Raw genomic sequence first — 23,248 nt, 5'->3', positions numbered from 1 at the left:
GTTGCCCCCCATAAGGGACGGGGGGCAAACTCATTGTGTCCACGCATGTACTTTGCAAGAAGTAAAATTCACTCTTTATTGCTTTATAACTTTTGAATGGATCGTGACAACTACTTTTTTCAAGATCAGAGTCATTTAGGGCGATGACCTTGACAACATATTTCAAAGTCAAAGTCATACATGAGTTTGCCCTTTTTTTGTATAATTATCTTTCTGTATAATTATATTTTCTAGATTAATGCCGTCCGCCACTTAATTCTTGCGGAGAATTACTCAGAAGAACTTTCTTGACAACATATATTAAAATCAAGATTATCGGTGTATAGGCCCAACTTCGAGAGTTTTATTATTAATAGTATTAAAAATATTTATATGTTTATATATATATATATATATATATATATATATATATGTATATATATGTATATATATGTTTTAATTACTTTTTAAATGTTTAAACCATTTCTTTGATGGAAGTAGAGAAATCTCGTTATAGACTAAAATTAATTAATTCAATTAATATATTTTATAAAAATTAATTAATTTAATTAATTAATTTTAGTCTATAACAATGTTTCCTTATTTTCATTAAAAAAACATGATTTGAACATTTAAAAAAGTAATAAAAATTTATATATAAATAATTTTTAAGTTACTCAAGGTTATGTTCTTAACAATATATGTCAAGGCCAAGATCATCGTTGAGACGTCCATTAACGTAAATAAATAATTATCAGTCGGGAACCAAATAGTGAAACGAAACAATCAAATAGTAACATTACTACGAGAGTACGTAGCCAGTAATAGCATAGCATCTACTAGACTCAACTATTAATAAATACATAATTTAAAGACGTGTTACGTCCAGACTGTCGGAAGGGTGGATCACAAGGAAGGGCGCAACAACTATTTAAATTATCCCGAAATCAAACGCCTTGCGGGCATAAGAATCAGGTCGAGCGAACTTGAAGGTCTGAAAATCAGGTAAACGACTGTATTCGTCGCTACTCTGTTTATTCAGACGTTTTATTCGGTGATCCCTTTTTAATCGAGGAATTTAATCCCTATTACTCGGGATGGGACCTAGTGTGATCTTTTACTGAGAACAAGAGAGGGGTCAAGAAATATTTAGATTGGTTAAATAAAAATATACATTTATTCGTTAAATAAATAGGAAAGTTGAGTCATGTTTTTATGATTTAATATTAATAATATAAAAGAAAAACTATCTTTAAGTATATGAATGTATGTGTGACTGTATATGTGAGTGTTCATTTATTCGCAGGTGTTACGGAGGTTTATGCGGAGGCCGTCGGTCAGAGTGAGGGAGTGGATTCTATCATTATTAATTAAACTCTAATTGGTTATTACAATAATTTTGTTAATGTTAATAAAATAAAATAAACATGTGTGTGTGTGTGCAGAATGGTCGGAAATATAAAATTGATCGCTCGCATATGAGTTAAGTTAGATTTTTAAAATTTTCTAAAGTTTATTACGGCTATTACGTAATGAGTTAATGATTTAAAAAAATAAAACATCTTACGGAACAGTTTAATTTAAATAGAACATAAAATAAAAGAAGAAAAAGGAGAATTATTTAATGAGACTTATTTTTTTAAAATAGTGATTCGGAGTCGGAGGGATGGCGAATTAGTGCGGAGTTTCGTTCTGCGTCTCATGTCGGTAGCTAGATGCTCGATTCGTGATTGTAGATTGGGTTGCTCCGAAGATGATGCCAAGTGAGGACTGATTGCACAAGTAACTAACTCATAACTCACTATGCACAAGCACAAAATAAGACTGCGGTAATAATAAACTGGTGAGCGAACGAAGTCTGAAGTCTTGATTATTGTCTAAAGTCTTGATTGAAATCTGAACTATTGAGTTTTGTGAGTCTCCTTTTTATAGTTTTCTTCCGGAGGTATGTTCTAATTTTTAGAAGTAGGGATCTTCCGAAAATTTAACGAATTAAAAATTATCTCCCAGTGTTCTTATTAGGCGGGGTGTTTCTCCTACTTTTCATTTTTTACTTGCGATAATCATTGATTGATGAGTTTGATATCAGTTTCCCTCGATTATTGCCTTTTCTAGCGGACTCTCGCGCACATGGTTTGGTTAGAAAAGATCTTATTTCCTTATGATTAGGAAAAAATTTATTTTCTTATGATCTTACTTTTATCAAATGGTACGACTCTGTTTTATTAAGTATCTGTTATTAAGTATTTCGTTGAGATAGTTTTATTGTTATTGATCCAGTTGCGTTAGAAGGAATTTTGTTAGAAGAAATTTATTATTTTTTTAGTATTGCTTTATTTTTCTGCCAGGAAATTCTATTGCAAGAGATATTTATCAGTTTTTATTTATTTGAAGGGATCGGCATGGTTTCATCACCAATCTTCTTGCATCTTTCTCACGGTTCTTTATAGATATAGTTAGTGACTAAGAATTTACGAAATGCGTGGCGCAAGATTGCTTTGTTTATTAAACGACTCATTTTTATCACCAATAGATGATTGCCACAACTTTGCGGAAGGAAGGAATCGTGGAGTCGCCAGGACGTAACAGAAGCTAGTATTAAGAAATAGTATTTTTCAAGTCTTGATTGTAAAACAATATATACAAAAATTTAATATATGTATCGTATACGCTGTTTCAATTAAATAAATAATAAAATGTTTGCAATTTGTATAAAAATACAATTTGTGGCGTGCATACAGACACACACGACGCATACATTCGCGCGCGAACACAAATCATACGCACGCACACAAGCGTGCGCGTATACATATACACAGCTAGTTTACTTTGTGATGTGGATATATGTACAGTGTAAATATATAAGTGTAGATATATGTGTAGATATTGTATTAACACAAACATATTTGTTTACATTTCTAAAATTTGATTTATAATATATGATTTAAGGTATTTTTTAATATTATGATTAATTTTTGTCTTCTATAATTGATTTTTTGGATTTATTATTTCAATGTTAATGCAATAAATATGTTAAATGAATTTATATCATGTAGCGCATTTAGATTAAACTGCTAATTTTCTAAAACAAATATCGATCATATATTTTTAATTTTGATCATGCATTAACAAAAAAGGGCTTTATGACATCATTAAATATTTTTAGAATTATGCAGATCTGCTTTAATTGGAAAACTATTAAAGAAATAAAAGGTCAGTAAATAACATAGCCAATGAAATGTCCGGCTTTCACACATGGCGGTTGGCACCAGACGCCCGAGATATGTTTATGAGAATACCGAAGTTGTATAAGTTGTGACGCGCATCTGACGCGCGCTTTAATTATGTCTAATTGTGAAGTATAAAATAGTTGACCATCTTCATTCTCCATCAAATCTGTAGCAAGCGATACATGTCATTTTATTTGTGAGTGCTTTTATGCAGTGAATCTGATTTTATTTTTGTACGCGTTTGAATTATATACTGTCTAAAGAGACGAACATTTAAAGCATCATATCTTTTCTTAGTTTATTGAATGCTTATAAACTTTACTCGTACGGTAAGTGTATACACAAGGCAATACATCTTGTGTTATATAAAGTCATAAGCTAAAGTAAACTTTCGCATGAAATCGAGTATCAGTTAAGATAGTTATATCGTGACAGTACAATCCAAAATTTTATACTGTAAATCAACGTTAAAACATCCAATTACTTACTATTACTGATTAAAAACTTGAGCATTTTATACGCTATTGCCCGCAATGTTCGCGAGCATCATCTGTCTGTTTAATTTTCGGTGAACAACAAGGATACTGTGAGATTTTTTATTATTGTATTTCTAAAACTAAACAGTTAATAATTTCGTGTTTTTTTTTTAATAGAATTCCTAAAGTGGTCTTCTACTTTGTATTAACTTATCATTACTTTTTTGTTATTTTTTCTAATTATTAAAATTTAAAATACGAGATTTTCGTACGTTTTGCGTATGCAACATGTATAAAAAGTGCAATTTTTGATAGAAATTATCTCGCATTGTTAATTGCTTTTAAGTTGTACAAATGTGTAGATATCACATTTATTAATGCATCGTTAAATTTACAAATGTTTCTTATTAATTACGATGTGCCAAACAACTTTAAACGACATCGTACAATTCACATATACATTTTCTCTTATATAACGATATTCCTACAAGTAATTTATATATTTATATATTTATATATATTATATATTTATATATTTATATTTATATTTATATTTATATTTATATTTATATTTATATTTATATTTATATTTATATTTATATTTATATTTATATTTATATTTATATTTATATTTATATTTATATTTATATTTATATTTATATTTATATTTATATTTATATTTATATTTATATTTATATTTATATTTATATTTATATTTATATTTATATTTATATTTATATTTTATATTTATATTTATGTATATTTTTATATGTAAAAATATTTATTTTATAATTAAATTTTTATTTTATACAGTAAAAAAATAACATTAGAAAATTAAAAACAAAACATCATAAAATTTAATTCTTTTATTGTATTATGTTTTAAAATTAAAAACTTTTACATTAAATACGTATATTATCAAATAACATGTAATGATTATGTATTTTACACTTTTGCAATTGTGTATGTATGTATTTTTTATATGCATATGATCTGTGTGTGATATGTATACATAATTTACAATAGATACGCATATATACGAAATATATTTTCAGATATAAAGAATTTTTTAAAACATTATATCCATAAAGTACATCTTTATAAAATTTTATAAGAAAAACGTAAAAGTAACAAAAAAGACATTTATCATAGATGAATCTAATAAAATCTAATAAAACTTATAGACAAAATATTAATTTTTATATATTTTGTGTAAGATTTTATATTTTATTCAAGATATTGTATATTTTATGAAATATATTTTATGAAATATATATTTTAATGTGACTCAGATATCCTAATTTCTTCTAAAGATTGTTTATGTGAATTAGAATTTGCATATAAAGTTTTCTTTTAAACTTTCTTTCAAACTACATCATGTAAAAAATACTTTAAAAATTAAAAGAATTCTAATTTATTTGGTGTCTATTATAATTTGGTAGCTTATATAATTTATCCAGGCTAGTTGTGTTGATCTCACCTACTTTTATTTTTTCAAATTTTTTGCTGCGTAGAAGTTCAAATTTTTTTATATACGTGGCGTATATTTTTTACTTTAGAGATTTTTTTTAGAGGGATGTCACTATTTTTTGTAAAAATTATTTTAAAAAAATTGAATTTAAATTTCTGTATGTAAAAAAATATTTAAATATATTGACATTGCAACACTACGTTTGATGATATAGATATATAAGGTATCCCATAATAGCCGGATCACCCGTCGTAGGTAGGGTTAAATAGAAAAGTCCTATATTATTTTGCGATTTTCACAATAATTAATGAAATATTAATTTAAAAGATTAGCTACTCTACAAAGGACAATAGCTATATACGATTGGCGGGGCTCCAGTCGCTCGTATACAGTCATATATAGTTACGTGCCGATCGTACATAGCCAATAGCTGCTGCATTAAACAGAAAAAGCTGCTTTGCAACTATTGCGAAAATCGTGAATCAGATTGGCGTATACTCTTAATCTTGGCTAGATCTAAGAGCATATATCAATCAGATTCACGAATTTTACAACAGTTGTAAAGCAGCTTTTTCTGCTGAATGTAGCTAATGTCCTTTGTAAAGCAACTTTTTCTGCTGAATGTAGCTATTGTCCTTTGTAAAGCGTCCCTTTCATTTTTTCGCCACGCGCTTCTATTCGCGCAGATTGGCTGATCTTTTTAAATAATTATCTTATTAACTATTGTAAAGATCGCAAAATAGTACAAAACTTTTCTATTTAATTTAACGCTCTCTACCTGCACATGACGGGTGATCCGACTATTACCAAACATTTGTATATGTGCTATATCAATTAAAAATATCGTGTAAAGGATTCAATTAAATGAAATATATGTGAACTTTTTTTAAGTTTTATACAAGGTATGTGATAATAATTGCCCCACCCATGCGCCCGGCTAAAGTTCGGCGATGATTGGCCAGACTTTACTCAACAATAATTCCTTTATTAAGCGATATACAAAAAAATGATAAAGAATTTTCCTGCTTGATTTAATTTGCTCTATCTAGACATTATAGGTGGGACAATTATTATCAGACACCCCATATATATATAGGTCGTCAGTCCGGAGAAAAAGGAGACTGATTTTTTATACGTCGTATAAATGCCGTTATTTGTTTGATTGCCACGATGCTTATAATATCATTTCTCGTAAAAATACGCCTATTTTTTTAAACCGTTAATTGCCGGTTTGAAATCGATTAGTGTGCAGTTAAAATATGTTACTTTTTTTATCCTATCAATGAAACAACGAGCAGAAATTAAATTTGGCAATTAAACTTGGCAAAACACGCACAGAGACATTTGAAATTATGAGAAGTGTGTACAGTCATTCGTATTTAAGTCGTACAAAAGTGTTTAAGTGGTAACAATTTCGTGAAGGCCAAAAGTCGCTCATCGTCAGAGACGCTAAGAGATCGGGCTGTTTTGCCACAAGTTTAAACAATGCAAACGAAATGATTCACAACTTTCTTCTCATCAAAAAAATCTCACGAAAAATCTCATGTACTACTGCTTTTATACAAGACACGACGATTAGTGAAGAGAAGTTTGCAAAATATTTCGGTCTCCGCGTCGTTTAACTTGTGGCGGACTATTCCTCTCATCGTCTCCGAATGACTCTCAGGCTTCATGAAATCGTTCATATAACTTAAACATCTTTGCCTTAAACACGAATCACTGTAAATACTTTTCATAATTTTAAATGTTTCTGTAGGAGTTTTGCCTAGTTTGGAGTGTTTAATTACTGCTTGTTAACTACTGTTGTTTCACTGATACGATAAAAAAAAAGTAACAGATTCTAATTGCATACTTCAAACCAGCTATTGACGGTTTAAAAACTAGGTATATTTCTGAGAGATGACATTAGTTCCATAGTCAAACAAATAGCAGCACTTATATGACGTATAGAAAATCAATCATTCTTTTTTCGAACTGATGTATATCTCTGCATATAATAAATTACATAATGACTTATCATATACAAATAGAATTTTAAATTTATGAATATTAATTAATTCTGCAAATCGTAAATCGTTTATGTTATTATTTTATTTTTTTAATAATTTTTTTTTTATAAATTAATAAGATTTCGAAATTTTTAATTGCAAATAGGATATCTCTTAATTCGCAGATCAGCTCTCGTGTGCATATAAAGCATGAAATAAGTATATTTATCTAGAAAATGCATGATACATTTTCATGTTTTTTTTTATTATTACAGTTATACGTAAAATAATCATACATACCTCTTTCTTTCTATATAAATTAGGAATTTTTCTAATTACACCATTTTACAAATTTCTCTTTTTTAGTACCTAAAATAAAAACAACTTTTTTTAACTTATTTTGGAATGCTGAATCTAAATCCGCAAGATAAAATGGCCTGTTAAGTCAGGTTTTTGAGAAAAATAATTTTGAAATCCATAAAACGCGTTTTCTATCATTTTTAAAATTTAGCAGACGAACCCAATGTGCAAGAGACTTCAAATGGGTGAAAGCTTGAACATTGAAAGCTTTTAATGAAAGCTTGAACATTGTATTTTAATAAAAAAGTATTGAATCTTTCATCGCAGGTACAATCAAACTTCAGGCACGTTTTGTTTTTAGGTGTAGCCGCAATGTGTCAAGTAGAACGATAGTCCCGTACAGTCCGATTGCATGTAAAAGATTTGATATTTTTATGTTAAAGTACAATGTTCAAGCTTTCATTTGAGTCTCGTTCGAAGTCTTTTGTATATCGTTCGTTACAAATTTTCAAAGACGGATCAATAATAATAAAATCTAAATATAAATATGATAATCATCATTATCATTATCATCATCAATTATACATATCGTATAATTTTTATTTTTTAATTATTTTATAATTTTATTAATTATTAATTAATTATTATAAATTTAATTATTTATTTATTAAGGGTAGAAACCAGTAATAGTTGAAAAAAGACTATTTTAAAGAATTCTTTACTGATAAATATTTTTTTTTAAGGAGCTTTATTAACATTACAAAGTATATAATTTAAACTATTTTTTGTGAAATTTTTGTTAAAAAATATTAATATTTATAGCTACAATAGTCAATAATGTAAGCCGCCTTAAAAAAAGAGGCACACGTATCACAAGCCAATGGAAGCTTTGAAGCAAAAAAAGACAAATATTTTCTTAAAATATAAAAAAATAAAACATTGCTTTAAATAAAACATTTAAAAGATTATAATAATACAATATTTAAATACTTACAAAATTTTATATATAATTTAATAATGCTTAAGATTATAATTAAATAATAGAGAGATAGACTTTATTGGTTTCTCTAAAGGTTATAATGATCTCCTCTTTTTTAGATTATAATAAAATGCATTGAAAATTTCCAATACAATAATTGCCTTAAATAAACTATATTGAATACAATGAAAAAAAAAATATATTGGACTTCATATAATATGTAAATTCATATATAAGCAATTTAAAATAAGAATAATATAATTGCTATCACTTTTTTTGTTTATCCTCCTTTGACCTATTTTCTATGTTACTCCTGTCCTGATCTATCTCCTCCCATTTTCTCGTCCAGTCATTCTTTTATCCCTCTTCTCCTAAAATATCTATCATTTTCTCCTGAGTTTGCTTGCCATTTTTTATCCATTCGCTACATTCAATATACGCCTCCATATTTTGACTCTCTATCTATATTGCCTGAAATTCTTTTTTCCACATTTTCCTAATATTTTGATTCTTTGACTCCATTTCTTAGCCTGAATCTTGTTATCTTTTTTCATTTTTCCTCTTTTCAACCTTTTGTAAGATATTTCTGTAATTTTGGTATTCATATCTCTTTGTATTTATTATATTTTGAGATTCTTATTCTTTGCTCTTTTTCTTCTCTTGGTATTTCTTTCTCTTTCTCTTCTATTACCGTCTATTCCACCTTCATGCTTTTCTGGATCTCTCCTTCTATCACTTCCATCCCTCTCTCTTTCATTATTTTAATTTTCTTCTCTTTCCATTTTAACAAGCTCTGTTAGTTCTCTTCTTTATCTTAGATTTTATAATTTCATTTCTTTTATCTTCTTTTAAATTTTCTTCATATTTTCATGTCTTCCAATCTGTCATCCAATCTGTTTTATTCCAATTCATTCCGATGCCCCACGATTTTACATCCATATTTCCATTACCATCCAGACCATTGTTCGATATCTATTCTTTCAGTCTTCAATTCTTGTCTCTTTCTGAATTGTTTCTGACGCATCTGACTCGATCTTCTTCCTCGATCGATTTCTATCTATCCAATCATGATGGATCGTGCGCATGTCTGTACAACCGATGAACGATCCAACCTACCAGCCGACCATCTGTCCTAACCGAGCCAACCCGCCATCTGCACCATCCGATCGCGTCTCTGATCTTCGTCTCACCATTCATTCGCTCATTCATTCGCTCACATTCATTTCCTTATTCTTATCTTGTAGAGATTCGATTCTTCATAAATAAAATGTTTACACAAATAATTGCTGCACGGCCGTGAATAGCACGAGAAATGTTTTTTATCGACACTTGTATTGATGTTATATCAATATTTTTACACTTTTGCACTCACGCATTTAGTCGATGAATTAGACAATTAGTAATGATTATAATAATTATAATCGATTACCGATTATTCCCAATGGATCACTACCGATTATTAACTTAATCACTTAAAGAAACGTGTTAATGCACAATATACATTACTTGACGTAGCGATCGTGCAACGACACAGATTGTCGGTATTAGCGCTGCCGATTGCGAATTGCGAAATGTATGTCAGCAAATAGATCAGTAGTAAATCAAATGCCGTAGTGGGGTGATTTAGAACAACCGTTCGTCCTTAACAAATTGTATTTCTGAATGATTTCTAAGATGATTTTTTCTTTACAAAAATTTCGTCTAAAGCTTAATTTTTAAATTATAAAAGAAAATAGTGAATGAATTGCGAGATGAGTATGCTATAGCGTTCGATCAGCTATAGTGAGTGCCTCGCATCGGTGAGTTGCGCCGCCCCTGTCTACTTTCTGTACTCGTCCCATAATTCGCTCACTATTTCCTTTTCAAACACTAAGCTTCAGATAAAATTTTCGTAAAGGAAAAATCGTCTTAAAATTCATTCAGGAATACGCCCTTTCAAGGATACTATACTTGTTGCGGATTACCCTGTGTATTCATATTTTAATATAATATATAAGTAATAGAAGAACAAAGCTTTTATATGTGTAACGTCTTTCTAACTAATAAAGAGAAAGCGGTAGGTAGAAATCAGAAGATAGTCACACATGAAAAAGTCACATATAGATGTCGCTACTTGTTGAGAAAAACGTCATTAATATGTATTTCTTAACAGTTATAAGGAAAAATTATTTAGGATTATTAGGATTATTATTTAGGATCCTTGACAACATATGTCAAGGTCAAAGTCATCGGCGAGATGTGACCTAATATGCATATTTATCAAAATTTGACACAATAAATTCAAACTTGGAAAATTTGAAAAATTATATTCGTTGAGATACATCTGCGCTACTCGCAAAGACTTTTACGCATACTGATACCGAGACAGTATTCATCGTGGAAATGTCAAGACTCATCGCTGAGCGGCTACAAATGTCAATTTTCAATTATTTAAGTACAATTAAACTGCTTTGAATACATGCTGGGTATGTCGTCTCTTCATGGCAGTCGGCACTGCATCCATTGAGCAAGATTCCAATATCACTCTGGAGTCATATAAACTGGTAAAGTGGCATAAAATGTGAGGTCTGAATAACTTACGTGATAAGAGTTGCCCAGAAAACGACTCAATTCAAACGAGTTCAATTCTCCATTCTGCCACTCATGCCTCGCATATTTTTTTAAAGCCGCAAATATTGTTTTCTAACAATTATTTGTCGGAGAAAAGAAGACTGAGAAAATGTGTAAATACCCTACACAGCTATGTCAGTGCCGCTGCCACGGAAGAGATGATTATCTAGTACATGCCTTTGTCATTTTAAATCCCGCCTTCACTTTAATCAAATAAATCTTTTGATTAAAAATCATCCCAACAGTATTATTGAGAAATCTGAAAATGATGCATTAAAAAGAAATCCTTGAAAATCATACAGAACAAATAAAACCACTAGCAATAGAATCGAATATTAATAATTTAGAAAAAAAATTATGTAATCAAAAATTCTAATTGGCATTTGTAAGTTCCTTATCTGTATACTTTCAATATTTCATAAATAAATACTAATACTAAGATTATTTAGATAAAAATGAGTGAAATTGGAGGCATGATTGATAAGAAGGAAGGAAACAAAATAGTATACTTATTAATGAATCGATTATTTGAAAAGCAATTGCTAACTGTGTTCATAGAATAGCTCTACAAAAACAAAAAAGAATGAAGAAAGTTTTCTTCAAATACATTTGAATAATTGGAGCGATTTATAAAATTATGCGTTTAACTGACTCACACATACACACATTATACGATTGACAATAACATTGGTTTTTTGGAAACAGATTGTTAAAAACAGTGTTTACCGAAGCAAGCAGATTCATAATAATTTGTAACAAAATTATGTAAATGTACTATTTAGGAGTTCTAGTGTATAAAACTGACGGTAAAACTTTCGGGGTTAGACTTATACGCTGATGACCTTGACTTTGACATATGTTGTCAAGGAGGTTCTTCTGAGTAATTCTCTATAAGAATTAAGTGACAGATGGCATTAGTTTAGAAGATATAACGGTAATTATACAGAAAAATGGCAACCTTATGTATGACTTTGACTTTAAAATATGTTGTCAAGAGATCATCTTCAGTGACTCTGACCTTGAAAAAAGTAGCAGTCACGATCAATTCAAAAATTATAAAACATTAAAAAGTGAGCTTTACTTTCGACTTGCAAAGTACATGCATTGGACACAATGGGTTTTGCCCCCCTTCCGGGAGGACTACACTTCCAAAAGATATAACCTAATCTAAACCAATTTTTAATTTTAAATCAGAAATAGGTTTGGGTTAGGTTATATATTCTGGAAGTGTAGTCCTCCCGGATGAGGCAAAACCCATTGTGTCCAATGCATGTACTTTGCAAGTCGAAATAAAGTTCACTTTTTAATGTTTTATAATTTTTGAATTGATTGTGACCGCTACTTTTTTCAAGGTCAGAGTCACTGAAGATGATCTCTTGACAACATATTTTAAAGTCAAAGTCATACATAAGGTTGCCCTTTTTCTGTATAATTACCGTTATATCTTCTAAACTAATGCCATCTGTCACTTAATTCTTATAGAGAATTACTCAGAAGAACCTTCTTAACAACATATGTCAAGGTCAAAGTCATCGACGTATAGGCCCAACTTCGAGAGTTTTACTTAATTCTAAAATATTGCTGTTGTATAATAATTATAATATAAAATAATAGATTATTCAGTTTTGTTCAGCATTTAACGACATATTTGATTTGCTGCGTAAATTTAAAGTGTGTGTCAGCATCTTTATTTTATTGCTACTAATTTACATTTAATGTCCTTTATATCATACCATTTGGCCATTCTAATCTCTATATTTAAATAGGATGATGAATTGGCGTTTCGAAAAAATTAAGTACTTTTTTTAAACATGAATCGAATATATAAATTTTATTGTCATTGATCATTGCATTTTTCATTACAATAATTTCATTTTTTGTTGTTGTTAAAAACCATTTGTTTCTATCTTGCTTTGTTAGTGTTCATCTAATAATTGATAAAACTTTACAAAAGGGGATCCAGCCCCAATGACCTTGACCTTGACATATATTGTCAAGGTCACTGACCTGAATTACATCCAAGAGGTTTTAGCCGTCGCTCGTTGTTTATTAAAAAGTTATTAACAATTTAAGTTTATAACTTTTTACGCGAAGCGTAAAAGGTCTTTAAAAGTTTCCACGGAAGTGAAACCCCTCCGTAGGGGAGGCGGAACTCACTGTGTCCATATATATACTTTAATGTGAAGTGAAGTTCCACATGGGTTTACAACTTTCCACGCGAAACGAGATTCAACTCATATAGAATCTCACTTTGCTTTAAAAAGTATATGCGTGGACACAGTGGGTTCCGTCTTCCCTACTGTGGGAGTTCTACTTCCGGAAGATATAACCTAACACAAATCTACTTCTGATTAAAAACTAAAATTTGGTTTGGATTAGATTATATCTTCAAGAAGTGGAGCCCTCCCGTAGAAAGGGGCAAAATCCACTGTGTCCACGCATATACTTTCCCATTCACAGAACAATTGTGGGGTGGACCTCGCTTTGTTTTGTAAAGTATATGCGTAGACACAGAGGGCTTGTCCCTCCCTTCCCCGCTCCCACGGAGGCCACCACTTCCGTAAAATATGATTTAACCTAAACCTTTCAGTTTTAAAAATAAAGCATTGTTTCTTATTGTCAGATTACGTACAAACCTTGATTTTTTCAAATCTTTGTTTGTTAATAACTTTTTAATAAACAACGAGCAACGACCAAAACTTCTTGGATGTAACTCAGAACAGTGACATATGTTATCATAACCTCAAATAATAACTTATTTAAAAAAAAATTTATTTTAAATAAATATTTATTAAATTTATTTTTATTTATAATTCTAAAATTATTAATTATACTTTACTTTAATTTCATTAAATTTTAATTACTAATAAAAGTAAATATAACTAATAATTTTAAAATTATTTATTAATATTTTAAAATTATTAATTATATTACTAATTTAATTCTATTAAATCTTAATTCTTAATAAAAATAGATATAATTAAATATATTTAAATATATTTTAAAAATATTAATTATATTATTTATTTTATTAAATTTTAAATATTATTATATCATATATAATTATTATTTTTAAAATATATAATTTTTATCCAATTTCTTTATAATTTAAATTAAAAAATAGCTTTTATATTTTTAAATAAATAATTCCCCTAAAATTATTTATTTTTTATTTATATATATTTTAAAATTGTTAATTATATTATTATTTATTTTATTAAATTTTAAATATTATTATATCATATATAATTATTATTTACCTTGATAACTATGTCAAGATCAAGATCATTGAAGCTCGGTTCTCTTTTGTAAAGTTTTACCCAATAATTTGACTTTGTAAAAAGAAATGCTTATATTTACTTTGACCACAAATATTGTCAGAATTTTTATTTTTTTAAATAGAACATTTTTTATTATTATAATTTTGAATTTGTTTTAAATTAATAATTTTAAAAATTTATCGAGATACTTGCAGCAATGGTTTGTTTCCCATTCGGAGTAATTTTTTATTTTCTGTAAACAATTTTTAAATGGATATGCATAGAAGGTAGATAAATCACCGAAATCCTTTACTTCATCAAATAAATGGCAAAGGTTATGTGCATTGCTGCTCATAGAATTAATACCATAAATTTTAATATGTGATGTTTTATAAAAGTTCTATAAAAGTTTTAAATAACTAGTCTGCTACATGTAAATAGTTTGAGAGTTGACCTGCTAAAATAGGTTATAACATCACAAAAAAAAAAACATAAAATGTTGATATATTTCTTCGGACAAATAATCTTTCAATATAATGCGTCTTTGGTACAAACCAAAGGTTTATCTCTGTCAATCAAAGGTTGTGCTCTGTCCCTTTCTAAAATTTTAAACAATCAAGTGCTTTAAGTGCTCTAAATTTCACTTGGCATGCAACATCAAAAGAAAAAAAAACCGAATTTAATTACATTTGCAGATTACTTAGTTTTCTAGAAATAAAGTTTCGAAAAAAGCCTAGCTCCGATTTCAATGAAACTTTGTGAAAAACTCTCTTTCAGTTGAAATAAAAGAAAAGAATTTTGGCGACCTCTATAAGAAAGTCATTTTTTAAGAAAAAATGGAAAAAAGTATAATAATTGTGATAATTATTTGAGTAAATGCATAAAAGGTCACATCTCACTGATATAATCGCTACTTAGATATATTATAGGAGTGTTATTATAGGAATATATATTATAAGAATGTTTTGAGTAATTCTTCGCAAAAATCACATGGCGGTCAGCATTGGTTTAGAAGATATAACAAATTAAAGTTTCATAATTTTAATGCTTTTTCTATTATAAAATGAGGAAAAATTAACTTTGTTTACATTGTATTTGCATAGATCAGACGTGGAAGAAGTATCTGTTTACATTTTCAGGACAAGAAGCTTTTTCTACTTTTGATTTAAAACTAAAATTTGGTTTGGATTAGGCTGTATCTTCCGGAATCCCCCGAAGAGGGAGAGGAGTAATTTGTATGTCACTTTAATCTTCAGCCTTTTCGTTTCTATATAATATATTATACAAAATATTTATTTGGGGGAGAGAGAATATAATAATGTAATTTCTTGATAGAAATAAAATGCATTTTAAATTTCTCCAGAGAATCTATAATATTTCTATAATTGCAAGGTTGATTTTATGACAAATATTACTTCAAATTCTCAACAACTCTTTACAAACTAAACTTTCTACTGAACTAGTTTCTATGTACTTGGCTAATTAACTAATGATTTCATATTTAGTTTTAATTTTTATTTTTTTAAGTGAAAATTATTTTCCAAGAAAAAATTTGTTTAAAAGTTATTTTTTAAAGAAAAAATTAAAAGCTTTATAATTTTTTGTATACTAGTTAGGATTTTTTTTATGTATTTGGCGTATTTTTTTTACCTTTGTAAGGTTTTTTTAGAGGGATATAAATTTATATAAACTTAGATAAAAATGTTCATATATATTACACATATGTACATGTACGTACATATACAATGTTAAGAGAAATACAAATACATACGTATATACATATACGTATATATATGTATACAGGGTGTCCCATAATTCGCGGATTATCCATTGTGTACATATAAAGGATGTCAAAGTGAATAGGAAAGTCCTTTACCATTTTATGATTTTCCTAATAATTATTGAGATATTCATTAAAAAAGATCGGCCAATCGGCCTTATACAAGCGCGCGACGAGAAGAGACGTCCTACTGTAATACGATATTAGGCGCGCGGTGAGCGGTGAGAAGAGAGTTCTTCACGCTTGTACATAGCCTTCATAGAGCGTCTCTTCCACCACTTCGCTGCGACTCTAGTATCACATTATAGTAGGACGTCTCTTCTCATCGCGCGCTTATATAAGGCGCGGATTGGCCGATCTTTTTTAATAAATATCTTAGGAATTATTAGGAAAATCGTAAAATGGAAGTGTTACGTCCGGTAGACTTCACGAATGTTCCTTTTTTTTTATATATACTAATATATAAATTATTGCGTCCAAGAGACTGCATGATTGTTTTCTTTCATCGAAAATTCGTTAATAACATAAGATTTGTTAGTGACATAAATTACGTTCTAAGAAATGGTCTACGTCCGACAGAAAGAATAAACAGGCGAAGTCTGAAAAGCGAGACTGTGTAATCTCGTTGTCGAAAGTCAAATATAAAAACAGATCCATAAATTTAAACATTATAACTCACTCTAAAGGCTCGGAATTTTTAAACAAAAAATACAGATAGTCAAGCACTAGAAATTTTAAACCATGACAAACAGACAGCGAGATACTCGAGCTCGAGTTCGGATATCAGACCTAAGAATTTTAAACTGAAAAAATAATAAACAGAGCACAAAAATAATGATCCATTGATGATCCGGAGTTGAGACTCGCGACACTCGACGCCGCGAGCTCGATCGCCAGACCACCCGCTCATGTTATATGTTTATCATAAATTCCAAGTAAAATGTCAACTTAGGTGATTACTGCGAACTGAGCATGACTCAATCCGTAAAACGAAAGCCTCACCCTCGCCCGATAGCAACTACTCTCCATTGGTCAAACTCAACCAATACCTATGATCTAAGAATCTAGAGCAACGCCCTAGGAAAAATCGGAGGGCGTGATTAGAAACAACTATTCGTTAAAATAGATTAACAAACCAATGGAGAGGAGGAGCAAAAGGGTTTAATAAACGTCGGACAAGACCACGGGACGCTCTCTCTAACGTTCCAAAAGTTCAGTCTTTCGGGCAGTCTCCTTATACTCGGTCGAGAATATAGCGCCAAGAGTGCCGTGTCCTCGCGAAAAAGACTTTGTGACGTACCTTAAGCACTCAAGACTTTATCGTGAACCGATTCCTGCCCTCAGTGAAATTCGCGTTAAGATCTTATAGTGCGTTTAGTGTTACCAAAACTGTCCGAACCAATCAACCTTATTGTGAACACTGAGGCAGTCAACCTCCACCCGACGAGCTCGAGAGCCAAAATCTACAGGGTCGATCACGTTATTTTATCATCGCACTCAACAAGTAGTAAGTGCTTAAATTCTTCAACTAATTAATCCAAATAATTCTTGGTTAACCACCCGACTAAACTTTATTCAAAATCCTGTTATATTTACCATTAACAATTTAGAATTATTTATTAAAAGTAAATTATTGTTATTACATTTCCTTCCCATACTTCCGAAACTCTTTATAAGTCACCTAGGGTCGTCCGCTTTTTGCGGAGCTACCCGTGATTCTCTTACTCTCTCACTCATTCTCTTTATCCATCACTAAGGGTCGTCCGCGTTTTGCGGAGCTACCCGTGATTCTCTTACTTTCTCACTCTCTTTATAAGTCACCTAGGGTCGTCCGCCTTTTGCGGAGCTACCCGTGATTCTCTTACTCTCTCACTCACTCTCTTTATCAGTCACCAAGGGTCGTCCGCGTTTTGCGGAGCTACCCGTGATTCTCTTACTTTCTCACTCTCTTTATAAATCACCTAGGGTCGATCAACTTTGCATGTGATAAGAATATGTAAAAGAATGATATAGAGCATAAAACGTGTGATAACGTGTCGTTGATAGATTTGAATGTGTTCGCAGATGGACTATAAGAACTTGGAAATAATCATATCAGTCAACTAGTATTATTCTACACAGTCGGCTCGAGGTAAGTTTATATATAAATATAAATATAAATGAATAATATATATATATATATATATATATATATATATATATATATATAAAGGATGTCCCATAACTTGCGGATCATCTCTCGTATGCATATAAAGCATGTTAAACTGGATAGGAAAGTCCTCTATTGTTTTGCGATTTTCACGACAATTAATAAGAAATTAATTAAAAAAGATAAGCCAATCCGTGCCTTGTACAAGCGCGCGACGAGAAGAGATGTCCTACGAAGGCTACGAGCATGTAGAACACTCCTTTTACCGCTTCACCGTGCGCTTAGTATCAGTAGGACGTCTTTTCTGAGGGGTGATCCGCGAATTATAAGACACTCTGTATACAGGAGCTTCCACAAGTAAATAATCAAACGAAAGGTAGAGGTAGATTGGGTCGAACTGAGTCAAAGTCTGGAACAATTTTTTTGTATAACGCTTAATAAAGAAGTTATTATTGAGTAAAGTCTGGCCAATCATTGCCGACCTTTAGTCGAACGCACGTCACTGAGCTGCACACCTGATACAGGAACGGTTCCGCCATAACGGCTAAGCGCTCGCGCACATTACCAGGCGCGCGGCTCACCGACCGCGACGTGCGCCCAGCTAAAAGTTGACGCTGATCGAGAAGATTTTACTCAATAATAACTCCTTTATCAAGCGTTATACAAAAAAATGGTTCAGAACTTTTCCTCTCAATTTTATTTGCTCTACCTGTACACGACGGGTGCGACCGACTCCAGACACCTTGCATATATTTAAGGCGCTACGGCTCTGATTATCTACGGGAGTGTGGGTAACCTCCTGTACATACATACAAACTATAATTTTATTCTTTATAAATATTCAAAATTTTATAAATCATTTTTTCTGTATAATTATAATATAAATATTATATATATATATATATATATATATATATATATATATTAATTATGTCTAATTATATTATATTTAGCACATACAATGCACATACAATAATTAAGAGTCATTCACATAGTTTGCGGAAGGTTGGATGAATTAACTACGTGAAAAATTAATAAGTTTAATACATTTTGAGATTCATGAATTCAATATTGCGCACAAAATATTTTTAGTCTTTTAAAATATAATATTAGTAATTAATTTACAAATTGAAAGATTTGCTTTATAAAATATAAGTTTATCTTAAAATCATAAATATTATTTTACATTGAGCTAACTTTTTTATAATGATTGTAGTATGAAAGTTTTAGTGATAATATATAAAAATTCATGAAAATAAAAATTTTAATTTTATAACGCATATGTATACTCTTACAAATTAATTATTAATCTTATACTTTAAAAGGCTAAAAGTGCTTTGTATGTGCAATGTCAAATTTATAAATATCAAAATGTATGTAGATTTATTAACAAATTAAGAAATTATTAAGGCTCTAAAGTAAAAATCACTTGAATTTTTGCGGTCTAATAAAAACCAGATATGTATGGAAATGCGTTAGTTTCATAAAAATAATTTTTCTATGAAACTGACTACTGTATATATATCAGCATAAATTTTTCTTGATCCTATACCAAGAATAAATACATTTCAATTCGAGATCTTAATAAAGATTTCACTCTCTTCACCACTCTGAGTGTAGACAAGAGAAATATTGGGGCAAAATCGTTGAATCAGAAGTCCAACCTGAGGTAAATTTTTACAGAATTATAATTTAAGAATTATATAAAAAGAATGTTAATGAATGGAGATTGATAAATAATATTTTTTTTCCCTTTAATATCTCTGCTTTAACTAAAATTTATCCAAAAATTTAAAACTAAGAAAAATACTTTTGATTTGGCCGGAATTTCACATATTTCTATAAATATGCAATCTGCTTTACTTTGTTTATTATGTTGTTTTATTTAATCATTAATTATATAATAATTTACAAAAATGTATTTATAAATAACTCATACTATATTTAAGGTGGAAAATATTTTATAAAATATAAGTTTTTCTCACGTGCCTCACACACGCTATGATGAACAGCAATCAAAGAACATATCCAAAAAATCCACGGCAAAACGCAAATTTAGTCTCTCTCCTTACTTTTTGGTATGTATTACAAATTATGTTTATGGAAAATAATTGTACAGATAGATAGATAGATATTGCTTTTATGATCCCCTATAAGGTTACATTTCCTTTCTTCGCATCTTTACATCTATTCTTATATAACATATTTTTCCGTCTTTCGCATGTACCACTTACTTCTTAATCTCTTTCTCTTTTTTCTTATTCTGTCTTCTACCTATCTTTATCCTACTAATTATTATCTCCAACTAACTTAATTTTCCCTTGCTAATCTGACTTTTGTTTCCGCTGTTCTCTCCTCCCCATCTCTTTCCCTGTCTTTCTTCTTCTTCTTTCTCTCTTTTTTTCTTCTCCTCTCTTTCTCTTCCTTTCCTCTCTTTTTTCTTCTTTTTTTCTCCCCTTTCCAATATAATTCTTCTTTCATTTCATTTCCCAATCTGAATCTTATAACCATCTTTATCTCTATCCATCCTTTTGGGCTAATTGTTCTAATTTTTTGATAGATTTATTTCAGTCAGTTACCCATTAGATAAATGTCAGTATATATAGAAATCTTTACTTGGTGGTTGAAGAATCGAGTAAAGTTACTTCTTGAAAATTATAATTTAACCCATAGATAAATTTTATCAATAAATGAAACAACATCTATCTAATGAGTAATTGACAGGGTAAATTTACCAAGAAATTGGAACAACCAGCTCTTTGTCAAGTATTTCGATATTCCCTCTCTTCTTATTTTTCTGTACCATTTTGCACCATACTTGACTCTCCTTTTTTCTCTTCTCTTTTATCTTTCTATCTTTTTTATCTTTCTCCTCCAACTCCTTACATTCCACTCTTCCCTTTTCTCCTCTTCTTCTCAGAAATTTCTTCTTCTGTTCCCAATTTTTCACTATTCTTCCTTTCTATCTTTTCTCTCTTCTTTATCTCTTTCTAACACTTCATTGCTACTTGTGCTCCCTCTCTTCATCTTCCTTTTAAAGTTCCATGTTCTTTTCATCACTCTCCTTCTCATCAGCCTTCTTCAAACCTTTTCCCTTACATATATCCTAGTGTTCTTTCAATCTACCTCATTGTCCATCATAAACTTCTCATGTACTCCCTTTCCTTTCTTTTCATCTTACATTTTTGCTCCATATTCTATCACCGCCCATACCAACATATCATACAGCCACATCCCTTTTTCTTTTCCTCTGACATCCCTTCTTCTTATAATAAATCTGCATAAAAGGGGACCCTTCTCGTATAACCTTGACCTTGATATATATTGTCAAGTTATGACTTTGAACATCATTTAAAAAATTTTAGCGGTCGCTTATTATTAATTAAAAAGTTATTAACCAAAAAATTTAAAAAAATATGCCAGTTATTTTGAGTATTGAAAGGCATAAACAATTAATATGTATGTAGAAATAGTATATGTATAAATGAAGTAAAATCATTAGTAGTAAATCGTTGATATATTGAACAGTTTTTTTGTTAAATCAGAGAATAATTGATTTAATGGATACATAGAACTCATTATCTGAGTATATAGAAAGCATCGCTTAATTATACGATTTCAGATGGGTTTGCAATTTTTTACGCGAAGCAAGGTTTACCCCATATCGTCCTGTGCTTCGGACGCGAGACGAGGTTTTCAATTTTATGATTTCACATGGGTACAATTTTATGAGTTTGCAACTTTCTGCACTTTTCTGCACAGGGCGATATGGGGTAAACCTCGCTTCGCGCAGAAAGATGCAAACTCATATAAAATTGTATAATTATAAACCTCGTTTCGCGTTTGAAGCACACGGCAATATGAGGCGAACCTCGTTTCGTGCAGAACAATCCTATCTTTCTCGCTGAGAGGTAAATAATAATCTAGTAATGTAATTTTAATAATGGCTTAATTAGTATTTATTGGATTCATTTTTCTCATAATATCACACACTTATTTTGTTAATAACTTTTTTAACGGATCGTGACCATCACTTATTTCAAGATCAAGGTGATTTAGAATGACCTTGACAACATATATCAAGGTCAAGGTCATAAGAGGAGGTATTTTATTTTTTATATCAAAATATGTAAGATTAAGATATTAAATATCTACAAAAATATTTAATTAAAAAATACTTTATTGTAGTGTCTTGAAAAGTTATAAAAAAGATTATAAAAATATACAATAAAAAATAGGGGGGCTCATTAAAAAAAAATAAATTGATTTTAAAATAATCTTTCAAACATTTGACCAAGGTCAAATAAAAATCACTATCAGATGACTATCTCAATATCAAACAACTTGTGTCTGAAAAATTGTTGTCTTAAACTTAATGTGATGTATTTTAGTGGATTGATTAAAATGGCCCACCTTGTATATATAAACATATATATGTGTGTGTGCGTGCCTGTATGCATGCGTATGTGCGTGCGTGCCTATGTGCATGCGTATATGCGTGCGTGTATACGTGCGTGCATGCATACGTGTGTGTACACTGTACATATGTATATATACAGGATGATCCACAATAATCGCACGTCCTTAAAAAGTCGTATTTCTGAATGAATTCTAAGACTTTTTCTTTATGAAAACTTTGAAATTTAGGTTTTAAATTATAAAAAAAAATAATTAGCAATTTACGGGACGAGTACAGAAGGTAGGCAAGTGCGGCGCTGTAGCACTATAGCGCTCGATCAGCGAACGCATCACGTAAGCGCCTGCATTTGAAAGTGAGTTTGAGCGCCGTCCCTGCCTGTCTTCTATGCTCGTCCCGTCGCTAACGTATTCGTCGTATTTGCTAACTATTTCTTTTTATAATTTAAAAACTAAGTTTCAAATAAAATTTTCGTAAAAAAAAATTGTTTTAAAACTTATTTAGGAATACGATCTTTTAAGAACGTACGATTATTCTAGATCTGTATATACAAGGTATATACAAATGTTTTATTTTTGCCTCAGACAAATATTTTGACAAATAAGAAAG

The 23,248-nt window shown here is 30.0% G+C and overlaps 1 protein-coding gene across 1 annotated transcript in view; it reads left to right on the top strand.

Annotated features, from left to right (window-relative positions):
- Positions 1-23,248, top strand: part of LOC126850757 (probable multidrug resistance-associated protein lethal(2)03659) — a 209,410-nt gene that overhangs the window by 69,555 nt on the left and 116,607 nt on the right. The window contains 2 exon segments of the mRNA XM_050594052.1: positions 18,138-18,204; positions 20,172-20,300. Of these exon segments, the coding sequence (XP_050450009.1) occupies positions 20,224-20,300 (77 nt within the window). The 5' untranslated portion in view covers positions 18,138-18,204; positions 20,172-20,223.

This window comes from Cataglyphis hispanica, chromosome 7 (genome assembly GCF_021464435.1).
Source record: "Cataglyphis hispanica isolate Lineage 1 chromosome 7, ULB_Chis1_1.0, whole genome shotgun sequence".
In the NCBI taxonomy this organism is placed as follows: Eukaryota; Metazoa; Arthropoda; class Insecta; order Hymenoptera; family Formicidae; genus Cataglyphis; species Cataglyphis hispanica.
This window is presented reverse-complemented; position numbering and strand designations above follow the sequence as displayed.